The sequence below is a fragment of the Thunnus maccoyii genome, chromosome 16 (assembly GCF_910596095.1).
Source record: "Thunnus maccoyii chromosome 16, fThuMac1.1, whole genome shotgun sequence".
NCBI classification, from domain to species: domain Eukaryota; kingdom Metazoa; phylum Chordata; class Actinopteri; order Scombriformes; family Scombridae; genus Thunnus; species Thunnus maccoyii.
Genome location: NC_056548.1, coordinates 11,778,784 through 11,805,380, shown reverse-complemented (window position 1 = coordinate 11,805,380; position 26,597 = coordinate 11,778,784). Strand labels below are relative to the sequence as shown.

The window sequence follows — 26,597 nt, the reverse complement described above, 5'->3', positions numbered from 1 at the left end:
TTTTAATCAAATAGCAGTTGATTGTCATTAAATGACAACTGTGGCTTATGAGCTGTGGCATAGTGCCACATGTTTATGAGAATACTATGAATATGTAGTTTGTAATTAACTACCTCAACTACATGACCCAAAGTAGTTCACTACTGAAAAAGCTAGTGAGATTTGAATGTACTTAAAGGACCAGTATGTAGGATTCAGTGGCATCTAGCAGTGAGGTTGCAGATTGCAACCAACTGAATTAACTGAAATTATACTTTCTGCATCCACGAGTCCACGGGGGTCCACCAGGGTCCGCAGGGCATAAATTTCATCATCAGAGGGTGTATGCGTAAGCTCTGTGCAGACATCCGCGTACCTGCAATTTGTTGTGTCCGCGTGGATCTGTCTGCACCAGTCCACGCAGTCACAATGTTGTCTCCCTGTAGACGCCGATCTACTGCGCATGTCTGGAACGCGTCCTCCAAGCGAACCCCAGAAAGTAGTATTAACAGAACAATACCCATCTGTGGTGTCTGAAGCTGTCTGTGTACAGGTCCACTCAGAAGTATATATGAAGCTATACACCTTACCCTCCCCTTCCAAGCGTGTAGGAGAACCTACAGTGACCACGAAACTTGCGAAAGGCCCTTTCTAGAGCCAGTGTTTGGTTTGTCTGTTCTGGGCTACCATAGAAACATGGCGGTGCAACATTGCAGGCTCCCTGGAAGAGGACCCACTCCCTATGTAGATATAAGGGCTCATTCCAAGGTAACAAAAACACAACAATTCTTATTTTCAGGTGATTATACTCTAACTAAAACACTCTTATGAATACTATATTCCATTTCCGTTCCACTAGATGCCACTAAATTCTACACACTGCACCTTTAAACTACCACCCAACTACTGCAAATTGTAGCTCAACTAGTTGAACTACATAGTTAAATACTCCCCAACTGCTTTACATAATCTTACAAATGCAGTTTTAGTTGAATTACCCTCAAATTATAACTAAAAGATAATACTTTTTCTTTTTCTTTTCTTTCAACTGGCCTTTTTTTTTTTTTTAACTTGCTCAATTTTACTGAACGCGTTGAGAAACCACAGCTTTATTGTGAATGGATTAGCCGGAAATCTTGGCTGGTATTGTAGTGAGCTTTACATCATCGTCGCCTTCGTCATCATCAGTACGCACGGCGGCGACAGGAGCTCCTGAGTCGGCAGGGAGTGACGGGCATCCCACCGCTATTCTCTCTCAATGCGAGAAAAACACTAACAGAGAGGAAAGAAGAACATCGGCGAATTTCCCCCCTAACGAAAGTCCCTCTGCAAACTCCGATGGATTAGTCTGAATTTTCTGTGGTAAGCACGTTTTCTTTTCTTGTGTTGAATTTCAATTGGTGCACCCGCCTTGTCCCCTATTTTGCGCTGTGGAGAGAGAGAGAGAGAGCAGAGAGAGAGAGAGAGAGAGAGAGAGAGAGAGAGAGAGAGAGAGAGAGCAGAGGAGATAAATAACACATTGTGAGTCGCTGCGTTCAAGCCACTACACACTCCAGATACCATGCAGATGTTGGTGCATCTATTTGATGGATAACTTTGCACTCAGGAGGGGGGGGGGGTAAACAGTGTGTGTGTGTGTGTGTGTGTGTGTGTGTGTGTGTGTGTGTGTGTGTGTGTGTGTGTGTGTGTGTGAGAGAGAGAGAGAGAGAGAGAGAGAGAGAGAGAGAGAGAGAGAGAGTGTTTATGGACTCGTAATTGTGGATGATGTCTTGCAGTGCTGTGATTCTGGAGAGGGGGCTCTTGTGTTGCAGCAGCAGAAGGGATGGATGCGCTGCAGAACAGAGCTGACCACTGAGGCCATGCACACACACACACAGAGAGACACACACACACACATTAACGCCACAAAAGGCCTGCAGACAGCCTCCTATTGATTTGCCCCAAAATAAATGTCTCATGCTTTAAGCTAATTGCATTGCCACGCTGTTAAATATCCAATTAAAGCTGTCCTAATCGGGTTATCTGATGTATCTGGAGGTGCAGCCATCCATCTTGTAGGCAAACACTAGGGATGATATAATGTTTGTGTGTGTGTGTGTGTGTGTGTGTGTGTGTGTGGAGCTGGGAACTAAAGCCTCAGTTTTATCCATGTGCAATTAGTTAACCAGAAGAAGTGTGTTGTGTATTGGTTTGTAAATATGCACTCAGCACCCTGAAGCTCTTAGTATTCAACCTTTCCTTGGTCCATGAATGACAGCACAATTGACATGCGTGATATGTATCAATGAATGAAAGGGATTGCAATATTGTTGTTCATGAACCATGTATATTTCCCCCTCAGGCTCTTTCTGTCCATATAGTTGAAGCTACTTCATCAGATACTGGCACATAAGCTGCTACTCCTGAATTGCAGGTTCCCATGAAATATGTCAACAGTAGAGTGAAATATTCAACTCTGTAAAGGGTGACTTTATTCATATGTTTTCATTCTGACGTCTGGTTTAAGCAAAAGGTGTTGACTTACAAGATATCAAGTTAGTTTTGGCCTGTTATTGTGTCAGTTAGCAGATGTCATGTTGTTTTCTCAATTAATGGATTAGTTGTTTGGTCTATATAATGTCATAAAATGGTGAATAACATTGATCACTGTTTCTTAAAGCCTAGCCGATGTCTTCATATTGTCTTCTTTTGTCCCGACCATCAATCCACAACCCAAAGATATTCAAGTTTACTATCATAGAAATCAGAAAATATTCACATTTGAGAAGCTGGAACCAGAGAATTTGGATACTTTCTTTTCTTAAAGAATGACCCCAAATGATTAATCGTTTATCAAAACAGTTGAATAGTTGGCAACTAATCAATAAATCGACTAATCGTTGCAGCTCTAGATGTCACACGTACAGCACATACTGTAGCCCGTGTCTTGGTTTGCACTTTCCAGCAACTTAAGTCTTATTTAGTTCAAGCAGAAATCTTCCAACCTACATCGCTGTAGACCCACTGCATCATTATTTCCAGTGGATTCTTACATTGACCATTGCCCTCCACTGGCAGAAGACTTGGAAAGAACCATTTGAACCCCCCAAACTAGTTCAGACTGACAGGCAGAAGAGCGAGAATCTGCTCCTGTTTCTGGAAAAAAAAAAAAAAAAAAAAAGAAAGAAAAAGTTCCCATTTTTCTTAGTTGCCCTTTTCCCCCATTCTGGAAAATGTTCATCTACTAGGCACAAATCTCGCTGATTGAATGGACTTACTCATTTACAATGGCCGCAGTGATTTAACAACATGACTCAACTGTGAACATTGTGAAGCTAAAACACAGTTAGGCTTAAACCCACACGTACATACTGTATGAAGCTAAGCTGTGGGTTTTATAACTAGCTCTTTTCATTCAGTATGTGAAGAATGCTTTGAAAGCCCAACACTGCATTTCATTGTGCACATAATCTTGTAGCAGAGTGAAATGTGGCCATTGTCTTGTTGTTGATACACTGAATGAACTCAGTTGTCTGACACAAGCAAATATTGTAACTATTCAGTGAATGGCACTCATAAGGAAGAGATTGTCAGTAAACACACAAGTGGGGTTTCACTGCATTTAAACGGCACAGAACTGAAAATGATCCTCTTTTGGTAATTTTAATAAAGACTCGACAACAAGTTGTATTTTGGAGTTGAATAAGGTCATTGCAAGCGTGACATCAGTCAGAGGGGTGTGGGAGGTTTGACCTTGTTATGTGCCGTGTCAATGAGCGTAGAGGGACCCCACACTTCAGATTAAACAGAGCTGTCTTGTTGAAGGCTTCGCTGAATTGCAAAACGATTGTGATATAGAGAGCTTTGTAAGTTAACTGAGGTGAAGTAGTGAGCGCATGTCTAGATATGATACAGTCTCAAATCTGCTTTTTTTTCTTGCTACAGAACTTCATTTTAGCAACACTAATACAGAAAAGTAACCTGTAAACTTGTCCTATAGAGCCGAAATCATTACTCTCATTACTATTAATTGACAGAAAAGTTCATCAGCAACTGTTTTCATAATCTTTTTAATATTTGTAAGGATTTTCTGCTCTTCTTTGCTCTTATATGATAGTAAACTAGATATTTTGGGGGTTTTGACTGATGGTTGGATAAAACAAGGAATCTGAAGACACTATATAAGCCTCTGGGAAATGATCATGATTGTTTTTTTTGCTATTTTTCTGACATTTTATGGACAAAATTATTAATATAAAAGGATTCATCTTGAAAATACAGTAATCAGCAGATGAATCAATGATAAAGAATAATCATTAGTTGTAATTCTAGTGTCCATTGTAGCATTATAAGATAATTATTGATCCCCAGATGGGAAATTCACATGTGAAATTAGTACAAGAGGTAGTAAACAGATACAGATGTCTTTGAAATAATAAATACAACAAAACAGAAACATTTAAAAGCTAAATACATCATATGAATTATAATACTTAGGCTACATACATGATGTGTGCAAATAACTGTACATGTGCAGAAGTAATGAGTATCCTTTCTTTCTGCTGTATGTCGCACAAACCCAAACTGCACATATGTCCGTTTCTCAGGCCTGACTGTCTGTCTCCTTTTCAATCCATCAGTTACGCTGTGTGACCCTGACATGTCCTTTTAATTTAGTATATTGATCTCACAGCTTTACTATAAATGGATGAGTATCTCATTAGGGCTCCCAGCGCTCTGTGCGTGCGTGTGTTATTACAGATGATTAACACTTGTGCCCGTAGAGCATCCAAATAACGGCCTTCATTTCAGTAAATTAATTTCCAGTTGAGCCCAGCGGTTGTGAGTGATGTAGTAGCAGTAACCTTGTGCTGTTGCTTTGTGCTGTCTTCATCTTTCTTCATTCATTACTTCCCGATGTGAGGGACTCTTGCAGCAGCGTAGACAAATACTATTAAACATATTTGGCCAGACATCAGAGTCAGATTTCAGACAGCATCTTGGGTTAATCAAGATGAGGAGTTTTCATATAACAGCCTCGCCTGTCTGTGTTTTTTTTTTTTTTTTTTTTTTTTTGTTTAAGTCAAGCCCTCCCACTCATTCCTTTTCGTCTCCGTCTTGTGCTACAACGCAATAACCCACGTAGCCATACGACCCTGTCCCCACTGGACCTGCCTCATCACGCTAGTGTGGCCCTCACGGAGGCAAGCTGTTCATTTGGGGCTGAAAATAGCGTGATGAGTGTTCTTGCAGGCTGAGGTGGTCATGCGATACCCAGGCTGTGCCACGGAAGGGATGAGCCCCGCGGCTATGATGCCATCATCTGCTTTTTTTATTGGGGGGGGGGGGGGGGGGGGGGGGGTTGTGCTGCAGGTCAAGCACCAAGCACAGGCCAGCATGTGCCTGTGTGTGTGTCTCTGTCATGATGAGACACTTGGAGAACACAAATCATTATGTTGCACGACTTTATCTTGACATTTTCATAAGATCCATAGTGTTGGTTCATGCGTGTAATTGAGTAACCCTTGAATCTGAAAGCCGTGTACCGCTGATGAATGTTCATGAAACTCTTATTCTGTTATTGTGTGAAAATGCGATAAGTCTGCCTGTTGCTGTCAAATGTTCTTGAGCTAAACTTGATAAATCTGAATCAGTTTATCCCCTTAAAGGAAACTGTTTGATGTCCAAAGGAGCCTTATTTCTATAAGACTCATCCGGCAATTTCAGCCATAACACAAAGTGCACACAGACGTGATTCATATGCAAATGTTTACTAAAGCGAACTCTCGGCCAAAAAAACAACGCCACAAAGGGAACGTATGTATATAAACAATACGAGATGGCCTAGATTCTGTGCAGCAGAATGGTTACAGTTCTATTAAAGCTACGGTAGTCCCTGGCCTTTTTACTTCAAGAGCAGGAAGATTTTCATAATCCCTACAGGCAGCACAACGACGTGAGATCTCCCCTCATTTACTCTGATCCCTCCAGGAGCGGTTGCAGTGCTATTTCAATCACTGCAGTTAAAGAGAAAATACATCAGAAAACAGAAGCTACCTATAGTATGTTGTCCAAGTTGGTTCGGATGTTTCTTTCTGTTCTCCACCATGTGACTCCTGGATTTGTTTTATGTTGTGAATATGTGAATATAGGTTTTGTATCAGACTTGAAATAATCCCATTACTCTAGAAAGTGAAATCAATCTGCTGTGTTTTGTAGAGCTGTTTTTTGATCGTTCAATCTTAATCCTAAAACATTTTAGAAGCTGGAACCAGTTTTTCTGCCTTAAACATGACTTTAATAACAATTAATCAATTATCCAAATAGTTGTTGGCCACAAGTTGTGGATCGACAAATCTATCGATTGTTGCAGCTCTACTGAATTCCCAACAGCAGCTCCATAAAGTCATGTTGACAATATTATAGTCTCATTTCTGCTGTTTCGGGGAGGCTTATGCATTTCCCCTTGAATGGAAATTGTAGACTCATCTTGTGTTTTTGAAGGTAGATTTTTCTTGATTTATACCTGTGATAATGGAGGTCACTGTAAATACCAGAAGATGGGAGACGTAAATATAAATGTCAAGGAAGATTATTTGATATCTTTAGGATTACCAGAGGAGCTGCAGTCCTCCTTCTCCTCAGATTTCTGTCTTCGGTGTCGGCTTTGGTCTGGGGCTTTATACTGTAATGTTACCGCGGGGCTTGTTTCTTCTTCGGGGTATTTTATGGTGTTTTATTGGCAGTAATGAATCACAATGATCTCCTTCTCTCTGCAGCAGCTCTGTTCTTCTGTTGGTTAAGCAGTGTGGTACAAATAAAGAACTGGATAAAGTGAAAATGCTGTACACAGTAAGCGACTTCTGTACTTGGTAGGCATCTATTTAGTACACTGTAGTGTTTTGTCACAAAATCTGCAGTGTGTCAACAGCGAAATATCTGAAAGCATACAGTAGGCAAGACAAAGGCAACTTAACAGAGACACAAAACTGATGTTTAGAGTTTAAAAGAGAGCAGGCTGTAATAAGTGTTACTGATAGTGTGCTTGTGTTGATTTTCCACTACTACTGGTACTTTTAAGAGTCTGATTTAATGTAATTACCTACTCCAACATCAACTCCACAAATGAAGCCAAGCCATTATAAAGCATCATGGGCTTTTCTGCTTAACTCTAGTAGTAAATGATGAGTAATGCTAGCCAGAGCACTCCCCGAAAAGGTCATTTTTATTTTGTCTGTCTTTTAACATTCGGTGTTTTCAAATACTGATGCAAGAATTTGGTCTTCCACTACATTCTGTACTCAACTTTCCTTGTACCCTGTTGCACAAGTGATTTTTTTTCCGATGCAGGCATTTGTGTTTTTTCTGCTAGTAAATGTAAAACAGGCCTGAAGGAATTTAGTCATACCCTGTGTAGCTTTCCTTGTAACCATTAAGCTCCAGTGTCATGCAGGTCAAACCTCTGATTCCACATTATTTAGAGAGGAAAACTAGTTTCCTAGGAAAAGATTTAAAAACACAATCATTTTCAGATATTTCCCTGGTTTGCTACTCTATTTGATGAATAAGAGGGGATTAGGGCTGCAACTAACCATTATTTTCATAATCAATTCATTTGTGGATTATTTTCTTGATTGTTTTTGTCTATAAAATAACAGAAAATGGTGAAAATACCCGTTATAAGTCAAAGGTTACATCTTTAAATGTCTAATTTTGTCCAAACAAACCCAAAGATTTTCAATTTATTATCATGTATGACTCAGAAAAGCATAAAATCATCACATTTGAGATGCCAAAAGCAGCAATATTTGCTTGGCAAATTTGGCATATTTGTTTAAAAAATGATGCCGATTCATTTATTGTTGATGAATAATCGACTAATGATTGCAGATATAAAAGATGTCATTTGAAGTATGCAGAGGATAACACGTAATGAGTCTAAGAAAGAATCTTCCCAAATGAAACTGTATACTGATGCTGCTGATATATTATATTTTTTTTGCCTGACTCACCAGCAAAAACATTATTCATAAGTTGATTATTTCTCTGGTTACAAAAAAATTACTCTTGACACAAAAGAGCCAACCAGCTGTACTGTTATTGTGGATATAACGGAGTCTCTAGTCGGGGTCAAGAGCTTTGCGCCGGTTTCCCTCTTCCTCCGTCTGCTGCGGCATCCCATCCCCGTCCACAGCAACTGTAAACAAGTGTGTTTCCAATTAGCCATCTCCGAAGTCAGCTGGCTGCTAATGCTGATGAAAGACAACAGTGCTGTCAGCAGTCTCTTCATAGCCGTGTTGTACCGGCTGCATGAGCTTCCAGGGCTTAGAGGAGAGGAGGGGGGGGGGGCACAGGGAGCAGAAATGTGCATTAGTTTAACTGGGTCTTTAAAGACGGTAAGGCACTTTTTAATTGGCAAAGCAGATTGCCTCAGTCATTACAGAAACTGGTTTAGCTTAGGCCAAATGCTCCATCAGTCGCCCCTCATGAGACCCAGCGTAGAGCCAGGGAGCGGTTTGCTGTTAAGGGTCTCTCTGTGCATTTTAACTCTGAATCTATAGACGGGTGTGTGGCTCCTTGTAAAGCAAACAAAAATAAAGCGCACACCAACTTGTAAATGCAACGGTTGGGTGTAAATCTTTTTCACATGTGTGGTCGTGCAATAAGATGGAAAAGTAAACCATGCTAAGTAGTGCTGTTAAATTCTTTTATGGCAAGTTTAGCTGGATATTCTCAGTGTTAAGTGTCTCACGTCAACATCAATGTGTACAAATGTTTACAACAGCGATCAAAAGGAGCCAAACACTGCAGCTCTGTCGCATTATGCTCCTCTGTATAATTAGTGATGGAGTTTGAAGTATCGTGTTTAATTTCAGCATAATTGAAAGATTTTTCAGAAGGCTCGCTGTAACTCTCAGAGGAAGCTCTGAAATAATGGAATATTGAATCATAATTTCCCCACTGGAGTCGGCTTTTGAGCTATTATTTTACCTACGCACTAATTCCATCTCTGTGTTTTTTCTCTCTTACCCACAGAAAGTAGAGAATGGGCTGTGTCCAATGTAAGGATAAAGAAGCAGCAAAACTCACTGATGACCGGGAGACCAGCCTCTCACACAACTCGGGGTACCGCTATGGGTCTGACCCCACGCCGCAGCACTACCCCAGTTTCGGGGTCACCACCATCCCCAACTACAACAACTTCCACAGCGGCGCCACACAGGGGGTGACGGTGTTCGGAGGAGTCCACACGTCCTCGCAGTCTGGGACACTGCGGTCCAGGGGAGGAACAGGTGAGGCTGAAAACCTTTTTTTTTGATAAATCTGTGGGTGCGTGTAAAAGTTGAGAATGCAAGACACCTGTTCGATAGCCAATATGCTTCAGCTGATCAAGGTTTTTGAAAAACTGTAGCTGTTTCGATTATGATATTTTGAGCCAGTATTCAACATCTTTTAAGCCTACTTTTTTATGCAGTATATTTGTCTAGAAGTTCCCATTTTCTGGGATATTAAGAAAGATCCAACTGTAGCCATCATGTCTGTGAACCAAATGGTATAGTGCTGTAACGTCTGTGTAAAAAAAATAGACCCACTGAATAAATATAATTGTATTGTGAGTCTTTTATGAATGCTTTTGTAACTACCATTAGGATTTTAATATTAACATGGTGTAAAAAAGACCTAATAGTATCAACTTAATGCTAACATTAAATGTTAGTCAGCTAATTAAAGATTAAAGATTGTAGTATACGGGATTATTGTAGTAAAACTGCAGTTAAAAAATACAGAATACATAATACAATACAGAAGTTTATGTTTTAAGTTTTATTCCAGAGGATATATTATATTAAAATCAGTTTCATATGGGTTTATATTCCAGGACTAACATGTTAGCCTCTCTCTAACATCACCTGCACTTCACCTCACCTCAAACCAACTTGTATTTATTCTGGTATTTTAGCACATTTTGTATTTCTTTCACCCAAACATTACAAGATTGAACATTTTGCTCATTTTTGCTATTTCCTGAGGGGATAAAGTTTGACCAATTTCAAATCTGTACCATGGAAGTGGTGCACCTTATGCCTGGGGACCCGACTCTCTTCCCACTGTCTAACAGAACTGGTATCCCAACATGTTATCTGCAGTTAGATGTTTGGGGACACTGAACGATCTCACATGAACTCCATCGAGGCTGAAAATGTCACCTTATTTTTCTCTTATTTTTTTCTTACTGTATTCCAAAGTGAATTTATGATTCCTCTCTCGTGTGTGTGCTCCATATTGTGGCGCTGTGATACATTCATCTCACTGCAGAAGATGAATGACCACTGGCTGCAAGTTAATGGAAAACAGAGTGACCTAAATTATCGCTGTGGTTACTCTGCAAGGCACATCTGACGACCAGAAAGAATAGACGTTGTGCTGAATAGTGCAAACGTGTTTTTGATGGGCGGGGAAGTGCGGTTTGCGGTCTCTCACTTAAGATTTTAAAGATACATATGATGTGTGATGCATAAATTAACAGCATCTCTTGCTTTGATGTCAACCCTTTTTTTTTTTTCTGACGGTAGATCCCAGCACAGATAAACACTCTGCATCTGTGGAGTCAGCATCAGCAGCTAGTATGAATAAGAAATAACTCCAGGAGGGCAGCGCTAAGCAATGTTCATATCTAAGATTGCAACAAGACCCCCCCCCACACACACACACACATACCACCTGCAAGGGCATCACATGTTTGCCTCTGAGTTTCGGTCATTCTTAAGTGTATTGTGGAGGTCATTGCATTTGCAGGGAAGTGTGCAGAGCTTTATTAAATCACTGTAGCTCTGATTGTCCAGAGATGATTTAGATCAAATCAGAAAATGAAATCATTGTACAGTTTCAAGCTTATTAGCAGATACAGGAACTCTGGAGCTGTCGCATCAGATAAACTTGATTAGCCTCCCTAATCTAGACCTTAGCAATATTAAGTGTTCGCTCACCACTCCTAGATGATGCTCTGTGTGATAGAGAGGGAAGTCATACTTTGTTTTTTTGCATGCAAAAGAAGCAGTTTTACTTATTGTCATGTGAAATGTGCATTATTTGATATATTTATTTATTTATTTGGCCTCTTGGGGGCAGCGCAACAATCTGTAAACGCAGCATTGACATATTATATGATTTGTTCTATGCAATATTTCTCATAAATTCCTTTACATTACATTACATATTCTGTATATATACAGTATTTCGTTCTTATCTTATCCAAACGACATTTCACTGTATTTGCACAGTGACAATAAAGTTATCTTCTCACTATCTTATCAACTTATAAAGTTGTTGTAGGGAATTTGCCAGTAACTGTGTGCTGACATCCAGCAGACAAGGAGCAACATTATTATTCATTTGGTAGTTGTGTTTTTGGCCAACTGACACATGAAAGTGCAATATTTACTCCACTTTTAGCTCTGTTTTGTCTCCATCAACTCCTGAGGGAAATATCTGTTTCTTTAGCTGCTAAATGCTCCGCTATGTTCACCAGCTAGTCACTAACTGTTTGCTGCCTGCTGCGTGTGAAAATGACTCGATGAGAGTCATGAGATTGAATCAAAACAGTAAAGTTGTGGCTTGTTAAAATCAAAACAGTGAGTTTAAAGATGCTAAAAAGCACCATGGAGCTGAGGGGAACTGCAGACTCGGGTGATAATTCTCAGTGGGTTCATCACTAAACATTTTTTAATATTACACATAGTTATTTGATCCATTCTTAGTCTAAGAATATTCATTGTCACGGCTTTAAAATTCATTAAATAACAAATAAATAACAATGGAATCCACAAGGATGGGAACAAAGCAAAAAAATCATTACCTTTCCCTTAATAATTTAAAACAATTATTCACAATGTCAAAAATCTAAGATATGACATTAAAAAACAAAATTATAAACCAGAGGCTAAAGTAGTCTTTTTTTTAAGAACCTCTGTGTGCAATTGAAGATTGATTGGGAAACTTAAGATTGGATGAATATCTGGATATACTGAATACACAGTACATATTAAGAAAACCGTAACATCATAAACTGAAAGAAGTTGAAAGTTTTTGAAATAGCGGAGCTGATGTGATGCAAAGAATAGATGAAGAAGGCAGTGATTCTTATTTCCATTACATAACAAGCAGCCCATGTGTTTGACAGATGAACAAACCCAATGATAAAACCACCGTGAAAAACCCGACGTTACACTTCATCCATACAATTAACATTTAGCTACCGCCGCTAACCAGCACGTGTAACTGTCTTCTCCTTTCAGGGGTGACTCTGTTTGTGGCTCTTTACGACTACGAGGCCAGGACAGAGGATGACCTCAGCTTCAGAAAGGGGGAGAGGTTCCAGATCCTCAACAGCACGTAAGTGTGAAAACATCTGCATGACAGCATTAAAGGTGGCGGTCGTGTTTTCTCTGTCTGCTTTTCGTCTGTTGTGAATTTCTGAGCGATGAATTTGTATTTGTTTTATATGTGAAGTATGACAGACCTGTCTTGTTTTAGGGATAGCTCTAAAAGTCTCTGCTATTACAGAACACGGGTGAAGCGCTTGTTTTAAAGCCATCCTTTCTTACTATATCCTGTACAATTTGTATTTTCTTCTTATATTTTAAAGAGACAGCTCCAGCCATTAGAAATCAACTGCTTTACATGTTACAGTTTGTTTTTATGCGTGTGCTGACAGAAACACGACAGCCAATAAATCTGAGCATCCGCTACTTCTGTCTGTCTCCGTTTATTCCACACTGCCTCCATCCTTCATCTCTCTTTATCCTCCTCTCTTCAAGTGAGGGAGACTGGTGGGAGGCTCGCTCTCTCACTACAGGTGGAACTGGTTACATTCCCAGCAATTATGTGGCTCCAGTGGACTCAATCCAGGCTGAGGAGTGAGTAAGATTTTTTTTATATGAGCACACACATTCTCTCACACACACACACACACACACAGTCTCTGAGTCTCGGAGGCACGGCAACGTCATCGGCAGAGAGCACATCATAAATATTTGAGAGCCCATCTCGCTGCCTTTTGTTAAATGTGGCATAGTGGCACTTACAGTAAGAATAAAGACAGAATGTTTGAAAAATGTTTTGACTATATATTATACTTTATAGTCTGACTTTTCCTTTCCTTCCACGCAGCTGGTATTTTGGTAAATTAGGCCGAAAGGATGCAGAGAGGCAACTGCTCTCCAACGGCAACGCCAGAGGCACTTTCCTCATCCGTGAGAGTGAAACAACCAAAGGTACTCTAACATGCTGAGATGTTGAATGCTTTTAAACTTTAGGAAACAGACAGACGTGTTTGTGAATAAAAAAAAATATTTAGGAACACTTTAATGTGCAATGTAGCATTATAAGTAGTGCAATAAAATCATCAGACCAACCTCAGAACTTAAAATTCAGTTTGATATTCATTAACTGTGCAGGTGCTTCATATTCATTGCCCTGAATCTGTTGCACAATGCACTACATATACACTCATTGTCACAATACATGTTCTGTAATCCCTCATGAAACAAACTAATTCAAGTCTTACCACAGACTTTGCTCTAAATTACTTCAGTCTGCCAGTTTCATTCTTTATCACTGTGTTCCAGGGGCCTACTCCCTCTCCATCCAGGACTGGGATGACATCAAGGGAGACCACGTCAAACACTATAAAATTCGCAAGCTGGACAGCGGAGGTTACTACATCACCACCAGGGCCCAGTTTGAGACGCTCCAGCAGTTAGTGCAGCACTACTCTGGTGAGACTCTGCTACATTTATGGGGGAGGTACAAAAACATCCTGACATGAGAAATCTGCGTCTTGTTTTCACTTTTCTTAAAATGACGAAAGAATCAAAGCGTGTTTCCACATTATTCTAATATGGTTTTAAATTCAAACTGTATGGTTGATTCAGCGAGGGCCGCAGGGCTGTGCTGTAGACTGATCATGCCGTGCCACAAAGGCATGCCTCGCCTGACCGACCTGTCCGTCAAAACCAAAGACGTGTGGGAGATCCCGCGGGAGTCGCTGCAGCTCATCAAGCGTCTCGGCAACGGCCAGTTCGGAGAGGTCTGGATGGGTGTGTATCGTTTTTTGGCGTCGTCTTTTGGCATCAGTAAAAAATAAACAGCTGTGAGCAAAGTTGCAAAACATAAATACATGTGTGATCATTTAACTGTCCGAGACTAATCCCAACTTAACCTCAACTCTACTGTATATTACCCATAAAGAGCGATGAATGATGCGTCTTTAGATGTCAGCATCATTTAAGAAGTTCAAAACTTGTTGTATGTATTTAACAGTTGTGGAAGATATGGAATTTGTTATTTCTGTGACAAGGTATATCTTAACCATGTTCAGACACAGCCTTTCTTAGTTCACTTCAGTTCAGTGATGTGCTTAATGTGTCCCACATTGGGCGGTGAAAATATGTTCCATCTGAACATGTTGTTGGTTCAACAAACATGGATTAAGTCAAATCCTAAAATGGATTTTTTTTTTAAATGAAAACAAATTTTAAGTCTTGCTCAAATCTTAATTCATGTCTGAAAACTTAACTCATCTTAAGCTTTAGATATGTGCTGTTTACAGACAGACATCAGTGGCAAGTTGTTTCCTTTATTTCTTCAGAGCAGTTTGGACTGTGAATGAAGCTTTTGGTTACGATAGAGTAAATTGTATTCATAAAATTTGAAATTTGATAAACCAGAAAAATACTCAGTATTTCTACATTATCAATATACTTCATTTTTAATTTAAATTGTAATCACACTATGCCCTTTAATGTTTTTTTTTCCATACTTCAGCTGCCTCCAGCCTCTATTTGTTGCCAAGTATTTGCTCTAAACTGTATTTAAACCAACAGAAGTAAATAAAATTCTCAAGATAGCTGATAAATTCAAAAGTATTCAGCATGTTTTATATCACCCTCACATACTTTTATGTCATTTTATAACTTTCACACTTCATTATTTTTCAGACTCTGAGTCACAGTTTTCAAATGGTGCATATCTCTCTTTGAAAATAAAATCCTGCTGAAATGCCACACAATCAGCACGCTCTGGAGAACTACCCTTGAACAACCTCTTTGTCTCTTCAGGCACATGGAACGGTACCACAAAGGTGGCGGTGAAGACTCTGAAGCCTGGCACCATGTCGCCTGAATCCTTCCTGGAGGAGGCTCAGATCATGAAGAAGCTCCGACATGACAAGCTGGTGCAGCTCTACGCTGTGGTGTCCGAAGAACCCATCTACATCGTCACAGAGTACATGAGCAAAGGTAGCACCGTTTCACTTAAATAGACACTATGAATATTACATACATGCATTTGTGCGCACACCTACACAGTGTGTACATAATTCATGCACCTGCATGGACAGTACAGTGTCCTACTTCAGAACATGGCTCTCAGTCCTGCTAAGTCCACATCACTATATTGAAGAAAGTGCAATTTGTTGCATTGATACAGACACTTATTGTAGTTTGGTTTTACGGAAAGCAAATTTTCTCAGAAACCCTGAGATCTTCAGTTACCACAGCAATAACTAACAAATAAATATCTGAGACAAGTGTAACATGTGTGGCTGGAATCCCAGAATTGATGTCACATTAGTTAAAACATGTTGCTTCAGTTTTGATCCAAATCTGAGTTGAAACCTGGCAGCAGAAAACAATCTGCAGATCCTAACTCATTTTTTTAACCTTTTTCTGTTTTTGTAGGGAGTTTGCTTGACTTCCTCAAGGATGGAGAAGGACGAAGCCTCAAACTGCCAAATCTAGTAGACATGGCAGCTCAGGTACGCTGTTAAAAAATAATCACGTTATGATGATGTACACTGTGGATTTGTTACTACTGCGCTCTAAAAGACATTTTTCTAACAGTTTAATTCACTTTTAATAATCTGCAGCTGTTTCCTATTTTGCACAATTACAGCCATCTCTATCTTAATGTTTTGCCATTTAAACTTACAGGTTTATTAGGCAACTCCTCACTTTTCCAGGAGCAAAAGTTAGTGAGCATTTGAAAGGTTTGAAGTTTAGTAAGATGACATGTAGCACAGTGTTGTTGACCAAACTAGCTGATCTGTGATTGCTTTATACTGTAATCACACAGACATCAGAGACAAGTACGCATCACCCTTTTGTGTTTCATCCTGATGAAATGGCTGTAAATCTATTCAACATCTTGCCTTTATTCCTCTTGAAAGAGTTCAGTGATATCACTTGAAAAAAATAACTCCATTTCCCAGGTGGCAGCAGGCATGGCGTATATTGAGCGGATGAACTACATCCACAGAGACCTGCGTTCTGCCAACATCCTGGTTGGAGACAGTCTGGTGTGCAAGATTGCTGACTTTGGTCTGGCCAGGCTCATTGAGGACAATGAATACACGGCAAGACAAGGTACTGGTCGCAGTTTTAGTGGGTTCACAAAGTCTGAAAATGTAGTTGTTGTTTTTTTTTTTACAGGGTGATGACCTTGGCAGCTGTCTGACTCTAATGGTGCTATAGTATTCACTCCATCCCCAACCACAGCATCTTCTAAAAAACCTCATCGTCAGAGGAAAAAGTGTGCGGGCTGGCAGATGACTTATTCCATTTTGTCAAGTCCAAGACATATTCTACACACACACACACACACACACACACACGTTTACTTAGGTCACTGGGGACATTACATAGACTTACATTAATTTCTTGGAGACTTACCCTAATTCTAACCATAACCACTACTTGCCTAACCTTAACCTTTGACCCAAAAATCAGCTTTTTCCCAATTGGGGGACACCGCTTTTGTCCCCATTTGGACAAGCCATCCCCAAATAACTAGTCTTTTGTCTGAAATGTGTCTCTTAAAGTAGGATAAGTCAGACACACACATGCTTGCACAATAAGTACAGTAAATAAGCAGGAATTTCTCTTGGTGACACCAGTGGAAAACAGAAACACATGCGGTTACAGCTACAGCATGGCAAAAAGACAAAAGCGGATCACACAGAGAACAAGGGCACAACGCAGGATTTAGCACTGCAGATTGCACTTATCTGTGTGCATATTCCACACATGAAGATCCATCTGTCACTGTGTATCCTTGTTGGAAGGATGAGGAATAAGCAGCAATACCCCGAATCACTCAAACGCTGTTTTCCCCTGAGCCCGTGTTGGCAGACGTGAACTGCACCAGGACGACTTCCAGACTCTCAGTCACTCTGTCATCATGTTCAGTCACTCATTTGTTAGCAATTTAAATGTTTACTTGTTTGACCTGAGCCAAGTGCAAACTGAAAGGGAGGGAGATAATGGAATTGTTCCGTTTTTTTGTTTTTTTTCCCCCTAGTGGGATGATATCATGTCGTCATGTCCCTGCACTAATGAAATCAGAGAAAAAAAATCCATGCAGAGCAGAATGACCTACTTACTCCTTAGGTTTTGGTAAAGGTTGTTTCTTGATTTCTAAACATGTCTGCTGGAATTTCAGTTCAAACAGTAAAATAACAAAACTCTAAAGTGTCTCATCAGTCCATACCTTGCAGCAACTTGAGAAAGATGTGAAAATTAAAAATCATGTTTCTAAATTTCTTTCCAGGTGCAAAGTTTCCCATTAAATGGACTGCTCCTGAGGCTGCGCTCTACGGGAAATTCACCATAAAGTCAGACGTGTGGTCATTTGGCATCCTGCTGACAGAGCTGGTGACCAAGGGCAGAGTGCCCTATCCAGGTGAGAATGAGCTCTGTGTATTACATAATCACTCATCAAATCCAGTTGATTGCTTTCGTTTGATTAATGTGGTGCGTGTGTGTGTGTGTGTGTGTGTGTGTGTGTGTGTGTGAGTGTTCGAGTCGACTGAGACCTTAGCCACAGCTCTGTAAGCTAAAAAAAGAGCAGCATGTTGCATAATGTACGTTACATTGTGCATTATGCAGAGAAATGTTCCCAGCTGACTGTGTGAACGTGTTAAATATCCCTGTGTTGCTGCATGTCTGCCAAAGAAATTTTGACATTATATTTATACATTTAACTGAGTGATCCAGCCAGAGCAACCAGAGTGAGTTACAGAATAATATTAGAGTGAAATGAGCTTAATTTCCGGGTTGTTCCAGCAGCCATCTGGTTAAGATGCATACCACATCGGGCTGTGGACCTTTGTTGCATGTCATACCCCTCTCGCTCCCTTGTTTCATGTCTCTCTGCACATCAACTGTCTAATAAATGTAAAAATCTTAAAAGAGCAATTTAAAAAAACATAAATTTCTTAGATTAAATCTTTATCAACCATGCATACAACCTCCGGAAATAAGGTAGGGCAGCCTGTATGTAGCCTGAGAGGTGAAACCCAGGACAAAACAGTCTGTGAAGTATTTGCTGCACCACACCTACAGCTGGTTAAGTTTGCCGCTGTGAGCACATGGTAATAACTGAAGGTGACTTAGAACAGCATAGTCAGATCTTCTTTCATCTGGATTATGCTGGCTGGACAATAAGAGGACACTTAAGAAGAGATTTTAGTGAGAAAATCTGCCTAAAACTGTAAATGTATACACACCCTTCCCCACACAGGTGTATTCAATTACCCAGGCTGATTAGACCTCTCCTCAGGTAGAGGTTGGGTGAAGCTATTTTGGAATAACATGTCACCAAGCTGTTTGTACTAAACAATATATCGGTGTAAGTTGTTCCGCCTAAGGTCTAACTAGTCAACAGAAGTGAAAAAACCTGTAAGGTTGGACTATAGGTGTGTGTGAGGCTTTAAATAGGATTTTGAATCATTATACTCAAGTAACTTTGGAAAGACGACACTTTAATAAAAGGTCACACACAGTAATGAAACAAAGCCCGTGGGCTACTCTTGTCACTGCAGAATACTGTACATCCAATGCTTCTTTTGCGGTATGGAGGCGCACTAAAGCCGTTACTGTTGCCACAGCTGCTGTTCATGTAGCATTCACAAGACCCACCCTCATCCAGCTGTTGGCACTGACTCTATTATCCCCTGGGGGAAAGTTTGTATCGTTACTCCCCATTCTCTGCTGTGCAGAGTGTTGTGTACAGTGAGATCTGTGAGATCAGTAATGAGCTCAGACCCAAATATATGTTTGCTTTAAACATCATCTCCCTCATTGGGCACGTGAAAGCTGTCCTATGAGGACAATTGGTCACCATTGTGGAGAGCATCGTTGAATTAAAGAGAGATTAGTTGAAAAAGTCTATTTGCTTTAAAATGTTAGCTTCATGATGCTACAGAAGCTCTTTACAGTCCATTTACTTTACCTCTTATCCTTTAGAGGGTCACAGGGGAACTGGAGTCAATCTCAGCTGACACTGGGCGAGAGGCGGGGTACACCCTGGACAGGTCGCCAAGCAATCACAAGGCTAACATATATAGAGACAGACAACCAATCACACTCACATTCACACTTACGGGCAATTAGAGTCACCAGTGAACCTAACCTGCATGTTTTTGGTCTGTGGGGGCAAGCCAGAGCACCTGGAGAGCACCAACGCAGGCATGGGGAGGACATGCAAGCTCCATACAGAAAGGCCGGCGGGTTCAAACCCGGAACCGTGTTGCTGTGAAGCGACAGTGCTAATCACTGCACCACCGTACCACAATCATTCTGCTTTCTAATTTGATTAGTTTTAAGTCAATTCTATTATTGAGCATGAAGTTTGCAACCAAAGTCAAAGTTCAAAGCACAAAAAAGGGTTTGCACACCCAAATCAGTTAGCTTTTTCCTTTTATGTAGTTTTCCTCATCAAACTTAAGCACAGGGGCAACTTGCGCACATCTCAGTCTAAATTTGATCTTAGATTATTTTGGTTGCATGCTTTTCTGTTACTCTTTCCGCAGCGGCTGCATAGTATAAAATATCCCAACACTGTTCCTATGAGAAACAAGTTCATGTGTAAAAATGTGGCTCATGAATAAGAGAATGAGACAAGTTATTTGAAAGGTGAGTATTTAACCACATTGCCTTCATTTCTCCACGCTCCTCTCTCCAGGCATGAACAACCGCGAGGTGCTGGAGCAGGTGGAGAGAGGCTACCGGATGCCCTGCCCGCAGGACTGCCCCACGTCCCTGCACGAGCTGATGGTGCAGTGCTGGAAGAAAGACCCGGAGGAGAGGCCCACCTTCGAGTACCTGCAGGCCTTTTTGGAGGACTACTTCACTGCCACTGAGCCTCAGTACCAGCCGGGGGATAACCTCTGAGCGCCGCTGCCCTCATCTCATGTCATTTCATCGCTTCCCACCAGAGGGAGCCAGACACCACCTATTCTCTCTCATCATGTGGCATCATCGACTGACTTCTTGACTTCCAAGCCTCACACACATAAAGACAGATGGTGATGCCACAACGGCAAACTGACTATCAAATCAGAGGATGTTTTGGAGGTGGGAGGGGGCGCTGAGACGTGACTGCAGAGTTGAAAAATGACTGCCATGGGTGAAAGAGATGAGTTGTGTTGTGTAACTTGTATGTAGTGTAAATATAAATTGCTTGTTATCTCTTTTTGTTTCCTTTTATATTACTTTTGATATTTTGGAAATGTGTGGATTTTTTTTTTTAATCCAAGGTCAAAGTTATTTCAGAATTTTACGGCTCGTAGAAAACGTGTGAGGCTTGGTAACAGATATTGACATAATAATTGTAGGAATGGTAATAGTTAGACATTGTGGACTGAAATATCTCAGAAGTTTTTCTGGGAGTCCACTGACCTTTTTTTACTAAGTTAATACTGTATAACGATACTGCTCCTCTTCTCAAGGAACTTAGATGTACTATAACACCTGTTCTTGCCTTTTCATGTTTAGTGATATTCTTATAACGTAAGGGAATGCCTTCATGCTTTCTACACACTAACTAAATGCCTAATGCATCATAGAGTCCATTACCCAAACGTGTATGGCATCTGCACTGATATTAAGTGCATCCATTGCATTTCAGCTTCAGCCAATGATTTATAGATCGGCCTAAAGTATCTTTTAGTTCAGCCCCCTCGCCCCCTCCCACCAACAGCAACCATTGTTCGGGTGACTGCTTATTATATTGAGGATATTTTAAAAGCATTGTTAAATGGCAGCAGGCTGTGTTAGAATTCTGCTTTGAACATTCAGATTGTCTTTTTCGCTTGAGCGGCCAAACAAACTAACTGCCACTTACATGACAAGAACGAAGAATTCAAACCTGTGTTTGTCCCTCCTTAATGTGTAACTGGAAATAACACGTTTTTTACGAGACCAAACGTGTTTATTTCATTGTCTGTGTTTTTTTTTTGTTTTTTTTTTCTTCCTTTGCTCAACATTTCAGCCAGTCTTGTGTGTCGTTTAATATTACGTACATGATTCTGCAAGAACACCTGCAACTCTGGATGACACCTTATCATGCTCAAGTATCAGACTTCTCTCTCTGGGTGAGAGGGTGCATTCCAGGACAGTACAACATTTCTGTGTGTATTTTTGTTGCTTTCCAGGGGTGGAAAAGTGAGCAAAAAACTCTTTTTTTGTGTCACTTTGTTTACCCTAATTCAGTAGATATACGGGAAATGTTTTTGGTCTCTGTATTATTTATTGTCTCTGTCTGTTACTTGTACACAACTGGTTTTGAAATAAACAATCTTGCCATCATTGTTCTGTAAACTCATGACTTTCACCAATTATCATTGAACACTTTGTAGTCAGTAAGTGGTTTTAAAGATCCCTTGACTGCTAAGCTTTCTCTAGAGAACATAGCACCACAGGCTTCTTCTTTTTCCCCCAGGGCAAATGACAGCGGAAATCCATCACTGCTGTCTTAAGTACATGCAGCTGAAATTACTGTGTCTAAGAGTGTTTGTGTCTTTGTGGTTTTCCCTCAGGCTGAACTTGACACAAAAACAACATGGCTAAACTCAGAATATATGCAAATCATTTCACAGGTGTCCACCGGGCACGTAGAAAGTTAGATGTTTGCCTGCAGACAGCAAAGACTGACATATAAACTGTTTGATTTGTGTTTAACATTTAACTGTTTACATTTTTGTTTGAATTTAGTCTTTTGAGAGTGTAGCTTTAATGTATTGTAGTCTCTGTTTCATTGTATCTCCTGCAGCTGAAAAATCTCAGACAAAACTTTTAAAAAAGAATAGAATCCAAGCATAGAGTCCACTTTTGAATGCTATCCACCTCAGGTAGACTTTTTCTGGCCGATCTGGCTGAGCAACACAAACGGTACTTTCTTGGCTCTGATTGGACGCAGCTGAAGCAGTGAAGAATTTGCATATAGCAGGCTGTAACACACACAAGCCTCTGCACCCACAGGAGTCTAAAGAATCCAGCCAAGAACAGGTTGGTCATTGTTACGCTTTCTCTTCACAGTCTGTCCTCTTGGCCTGGTATGTACAGCACAAAATGTTTCATGCTTCATGTGGTTATATAAATATATATTAATAACTGCATGTGAAATATTTTATTGAGAATATTCCCTATAGATTGTGCAGGAAATTTTACTCCATTTAACTTTGTGTTTTTTTCTGCTTTTCTCTGTTACTTGCAGGACTCTGGCAACACTGAAGTAATTTGGTTAAGATGGAGAAATCTGAAGAAGTACCAGAACTGAAAATGATTTGCAACACAAATAAGTCAGGAAATTGCATTCAGCCTTTAAACCCTGAAGTCACAGTAAACCAGATATTTCATGCAAGTCCTTTCTGTGATAAATTCACACCAACCTGTTGCAGTGATGCAGATTATTTCCACCAAAGTGCACATAAAGGTGGACAAAAGGTGGAAGTAAGGAGTCAGCCAGCTTGTCTTTTACAGCATGTAGAGCTGAGGCAGCAAAGAGAGCCTGCAGATCCTGGAGCGACTCCTGCCAGGATGAATCTCCATCATCGACCCCCTGATGGCTGTTGCCCACGTCCTGCTGCAGACAGACGTCAGGGTGACACAAGAGGACAGTGCTGTTGTTGGGACTGTAGACCAAATCAGTGCGGAACAACAGGACAAACATATAGGTAACTAAGACAAAACTGTCTTTGTACACAGGAGCTAGGAAATCAATCACAGAATGGAGTACAGTTCGGATTAATTCAAAGATGAGTTGGGCAAAAATATTATTTTGTTTTCTATTTTAGGGGGGATGATGAATACAATTCTCAGCTTCAGAGTGATGAAGAGGTAGAACTTGAGCCTCCTCTGCCGCTGAGATCTGACGATGAGTTGCAACATTGCAGCCCCTTTTTACCTCATCACCACTACATGCACAACGACGGTAAGGACATTTCTGAAAAGGGCAAAAATGATAAACATGTACAGTCTGTTTGATTTAAAGAAGAAGATGATCCACAGGCCAGTCAGTGTTCACATCCTTTACTTAAGAAAGAGTAGCAACACAACAGTCAGTGTAAAAATACTAAACTATAAGTAAAAGTCCTGCATTCAAAATCCTACTTTAGTGAAGGTATAGAAATATCAGCAAAATGTACTTCAAGTAAAGTAATAGTACTCATGATGCACCAGAATAGCCCCTTACTAGTTAATTATTATTATTTATTTATTTATTATTTAATCTTTCTCTTTCTAATCTACTATTAGATATTATCTTTTTTTATTTATTTATTTTACTTACATTTTTCTTGTATCTTGTTGTGCTTTAGTCTCCCAATCCTTATTTACCACCCTGTGTTTGTCATATGTGTCATGTATGAAAGGTACATTATAAATAAAGTTTGTTTGATTGATTGATAAATGTTTAAGCAGCATTTAAATATAAATTTTAACTACTTACTGTTGGTAGTTTAATCTGTAACAATGCATCCTGTCGTATAAATGGATTGCATGTCTGTAAAATCTTAATCTGTATAGTCACTACTGCTTTCACTTTAAACTTGCACTTAAGTACAGTACTTCCACCACTGCCATTAGCAACAGTTGTATTTTTATTATTAATTTAGCTGATCAGTAGGTTTATGTGTATTTGATCTTGAAACCTCCTTTTTACCTTCTGTCTTTTTTTTTTAAGACAGTTTCTGTCTTGTAATTCTGAGCTGGCACTTCAACAAGACCATCAACTTTTTTATCATGTTCAACTTTCACGTAGAAATGTCTAAACTGTTTAAACTGTGTCCACAGTCTTTCATCATACTACGGATGTCAGGTATTACCACTCTGCAGGAGAAAGTCAGTACAATCTCAATCCACACCAACCTCATCCATGTCACCAGCACAGAGGTCCCTGGGCTGACTCCCAAAACTGGTAAAAGTTCTTGAACCTCTTTGGTTTAGACTGAGGGAAGTAAATTTCTTCCAAACTCACTGTTGATATTCTCGAAAATGCAGTGAGTCAGATCTAATTTGCATGCTACTCAGGTGCTTCACATTTCTGAGCAATTCAACTGAAGAGCTATTGTTTGTTTTTCTTTCTGGCCGCTTCAGGCTCATACCTCATGATAATTTCATGAATGACAGCACGGCCCGAGGAGGTGTCTCAGTAAACGTGCCACAGTTCTCCGTCCCCCCTGTAGAGAGTGTGTCTCAGATCAGCGTGATGAGCCTGAGCTCAGCAGGAGCAGAGGCGTCTGCCTCACATCCACATGAGAAAAGACAAACCATCAGTCTGCCTAATGAGTGCCGTGAGTCATTTTCTGCCCTTAGGTTTTTTGGATCGTTGGATCAATAAAACAAAAGTAAATCCTGTGAAGAAAATGATTGCTTTTGTGTGGGGCTTTTAAAAGTAATTATTATTATTTTCATAAAGTGAGCACTGGAAGCAGGGTGTGTTGTTAATGTGTGTCTGTATTAACCTGCCCGGCCTGTTTAGGTATAATTTCATTTTATGTGAATATACATGAGGAGGAAAATGAAAATTCTATTTTGTAAATGATTTCAACTAGATTATAAAAGAATACAATAAAGAATATCCCTGCTTTGGGTTTATTGAAATGTTTATCTCATTCATATTTTTGGGTAAAACCTTTGTGATAATTTTGAACCACTGTTGAAAGTGTCTGAGGTATTGATTCATCTTTATGATCATTTTGGAGGCTGCAATGTGGTGTTAGTGTGTTAGTGTATTGGACTGCATCATTTGTTAGGTGGTTGTCATGTAATTCAGGTGGACAAAATGTTGGAAACACCTCTCAACACAGTGTAGCCCAATACACAAAGTACACTTTTAAACCTATCACAGAATTAACAAACAACTACCATAGTAGTGATTATATGATCTGTCCTCTTCTCAGGAAACGTCTTCATAACCTATTCCTCGGACACGTCTTCAGAGATGGTCCCCTTCATAGACTTCCTCACGAAGCAAGGTTTCCAACCAGCTGTAAGCTTCTATAGATCTTTAACGCAAATGTCTTTTCTTTCAGAAACCTGTAAAACATTGTGCAAGTACACTAACAGACTCTGATTTCACAGATTGACATATTTGATAACCCCATTAGATGCATGGACATCAATAAGTGGAAGGACAGTTACCTGAAAGATGTAAGTGAAAAGTTCAATAATTTAGCAATTTATTATTGCTTCATTGTCACTTTATAAATTTTATTTCTATAAACTTTTATGACTTAAAGGACACAATCTGACTAAATATGACATTGTAGTTTAAGAGTTAATGAATATTCCAACAGAATTCTAATATTTATCTTTTGGTCTGCAGTGTCTGTGAACTTTAAGGTATTAATGTTGTTTTTTTGCTGTAATTGCTGTTGTTTTTTCAAGCTGTGAATGTGCACAAAATGTGTGTTTTTTCAAACAGCCAACAACCCTGATTATCATCGCCATCAGTCCAAAGTATAAGGCAGATATTGAAGGATCTGTAGTGGACAGCCATGGTCTACACACTAAATATGTTCACTCCATGGTGAGAAAAAACATGCTATTTGTTTAAATAAGACAAAAATACTGAGACAAATTGCTAATAGGTACTTTTTTTAATCCAAATTTTGCCAGATGCAGAATGAATTCATCCAACAAGGCAGCTTGAATTTCAGATTCATCCCGGTTCTCTTCCTCAATGCATCCCAGGTCAGAAAACGTAACACTTCTGCTTCATAACAGAAAGCATTTTTACACTATTGCCCACTTCATTTTTCTCATTTTCTCACTATCTACCTTAACGAACACATGCACACTCTTCACAGAAACATGTCCCACGTTGGCTTCAGAACACGCGTGTATACCGCTGGCCACAGGACACTGAGGACTTGTTACTGCGGCTGCTGAGGGAGGAGAGATTCGTTCCTCCTCCTGTGCCAATGGAGCTCACCCTCATCATCAGGCCTGTGACCCCCAGTGCTGCAGCTACACTGTAAAGACCATGTTTATGCATGTGTGTGTGTGTATATAATACGTTTGATGTTTTGTCTTTTTTCTCTCTCTCTCTTTTGGAGCTTCATACAGCTTGTGTATTGGGGTGTATGTTGTACCTAAAGTACAGTAAGTTTTAAGGTTCTTAAAATAAAGCTTATTTTATGTCTGTGTACCTATACCTACTGTGTATAAAATGACTGAAGTTTTTAAAATTGCTCTCAAATGAAAATATTACTTATACACTTGTTACGGGTTTACTTTGTTGTAAACAGTTTCTAGAGTATAGTGTATACAGAACACAGCACTGATATAGTAGTTCAA

The 26,597-nt window shown here is 39.9% G+C and overlaps 2 protein-coding genes across 3 annotated transcripts; both read left to right on the top strand.

Annotated features, from left to right (window-relative positions):
- Positions 1-1,150: 1,150 nt before the first annotated feature.
- fyna (FYN proto-oncogene, Src family tyrosine kinase a) lies at positions 1,151-21,605 on the top strand. The gene is made up of 12 exons (XM_042388530.1): positions 1,151-1,341; positions 8,995-9,251; positions 12,255-12,351; positions 12,777-12,875; positions 13,129-13,232; positions 13,587-13,736; positions 13,893-14,057; positions 15,078-15,257; positions 15,699-15,775; positions 16,229-16,382; positions 17,566-17,697; positions 19,981-21,605. Exons 2-12 carry the CDS (start codon positions 9,005-9,007, stop codon positions 20,187-20,189), a joined length of 1,614 nt encoding a protein of 537 aa, XP_042244464.1. The 5' UTR covers positions 1,151-1,341; positions 8,995-9,004; the 3' UTR covers positions 20,190-21,605.
- Positions 21,606-22,212: 607 nt separating this feature from the next.
- On the top strand, positions 22,213-26,439 carry LOC121881208. 2 transcript variants are annotated; one of them, XM_042388889.1, is made up of 10 exons: positions 22,213-22,304; positions 22,513-22,972; positions 23,093-23,229; positions 24,090-24,213; positions 24,393-24,589; positions 25,199-25,287; positions 25,380-25,448; positions 25,723-25,827; positions 25,917-25,991; positions 26,108-26,439. In XM_042388889.1, exons 2-10 carry the CDS (start codon positions 22,545-22,547, stop codon positions 26,276-26,278), a joined length of 1,395 nt encoding a protein of 464 aa, XP_042244823.1. In that variant the 5' UTR covers positions 22,213-22,304; positions 22,513-22,544; the 3' UTR covers positions 26,279-26,439. The 2 variants fall into 2 exon arrangements, with proteins under 2 accessions (XP_042244823.1, XP_042244822.1); XM_042388888.1 differs by having other exon boundaries at positions 22,282-22,351.
- Positions 26,440-26,597: the final 158 nt, after the last annotated feature.

Excerpts from the sequence above, each read along its gene's own strand:
- fyna (XM_042388530.1), top strand. The coding sequence starts at position 9,005 with ATGGGCTGTGTCCAATGTAAGGATAAAGAAGCAGCAAAACTCACTGAT. Across the intron at positions 15,776-16,228 it reads TAGTAGACATGGCAGCTCAG|GTGGCAGCAGGCATGGCGTA; the intron begins GTACGCTGTTAA and ends TCCATTTCCCAG. Across the intron at positions 16,383-17,565 it reads TGAATACACGGCAAGACAAG|GTGCAAAGTTTCCCATTAAA; the intron begins GTACTGGTCGCA and ends ATTTCTTTCCAG.
- LOC121881208 (XM_042388889.1), top strand. The coding sequence starts at position 22,545 with ATGGAGAAATCTGAAGAAGTACCAGAACTGAAAATGATTTGCAACACA. Across the intron at positions 23,230-24,089 it reads CCACTACATGCACAACGACG|TCTTTCATCATACTACGGAT; the intron begins GTAAGGACATTT and ends CTGTGTCCACAG. Across the intron at positions 24,590-25,198 it reads CAGTCTGCCTAATGAGTGCC|GAAACGTCTTCATAACCTAT; the intron begins GTGAGTCATTTT and ends TCCTCTTCTCAG.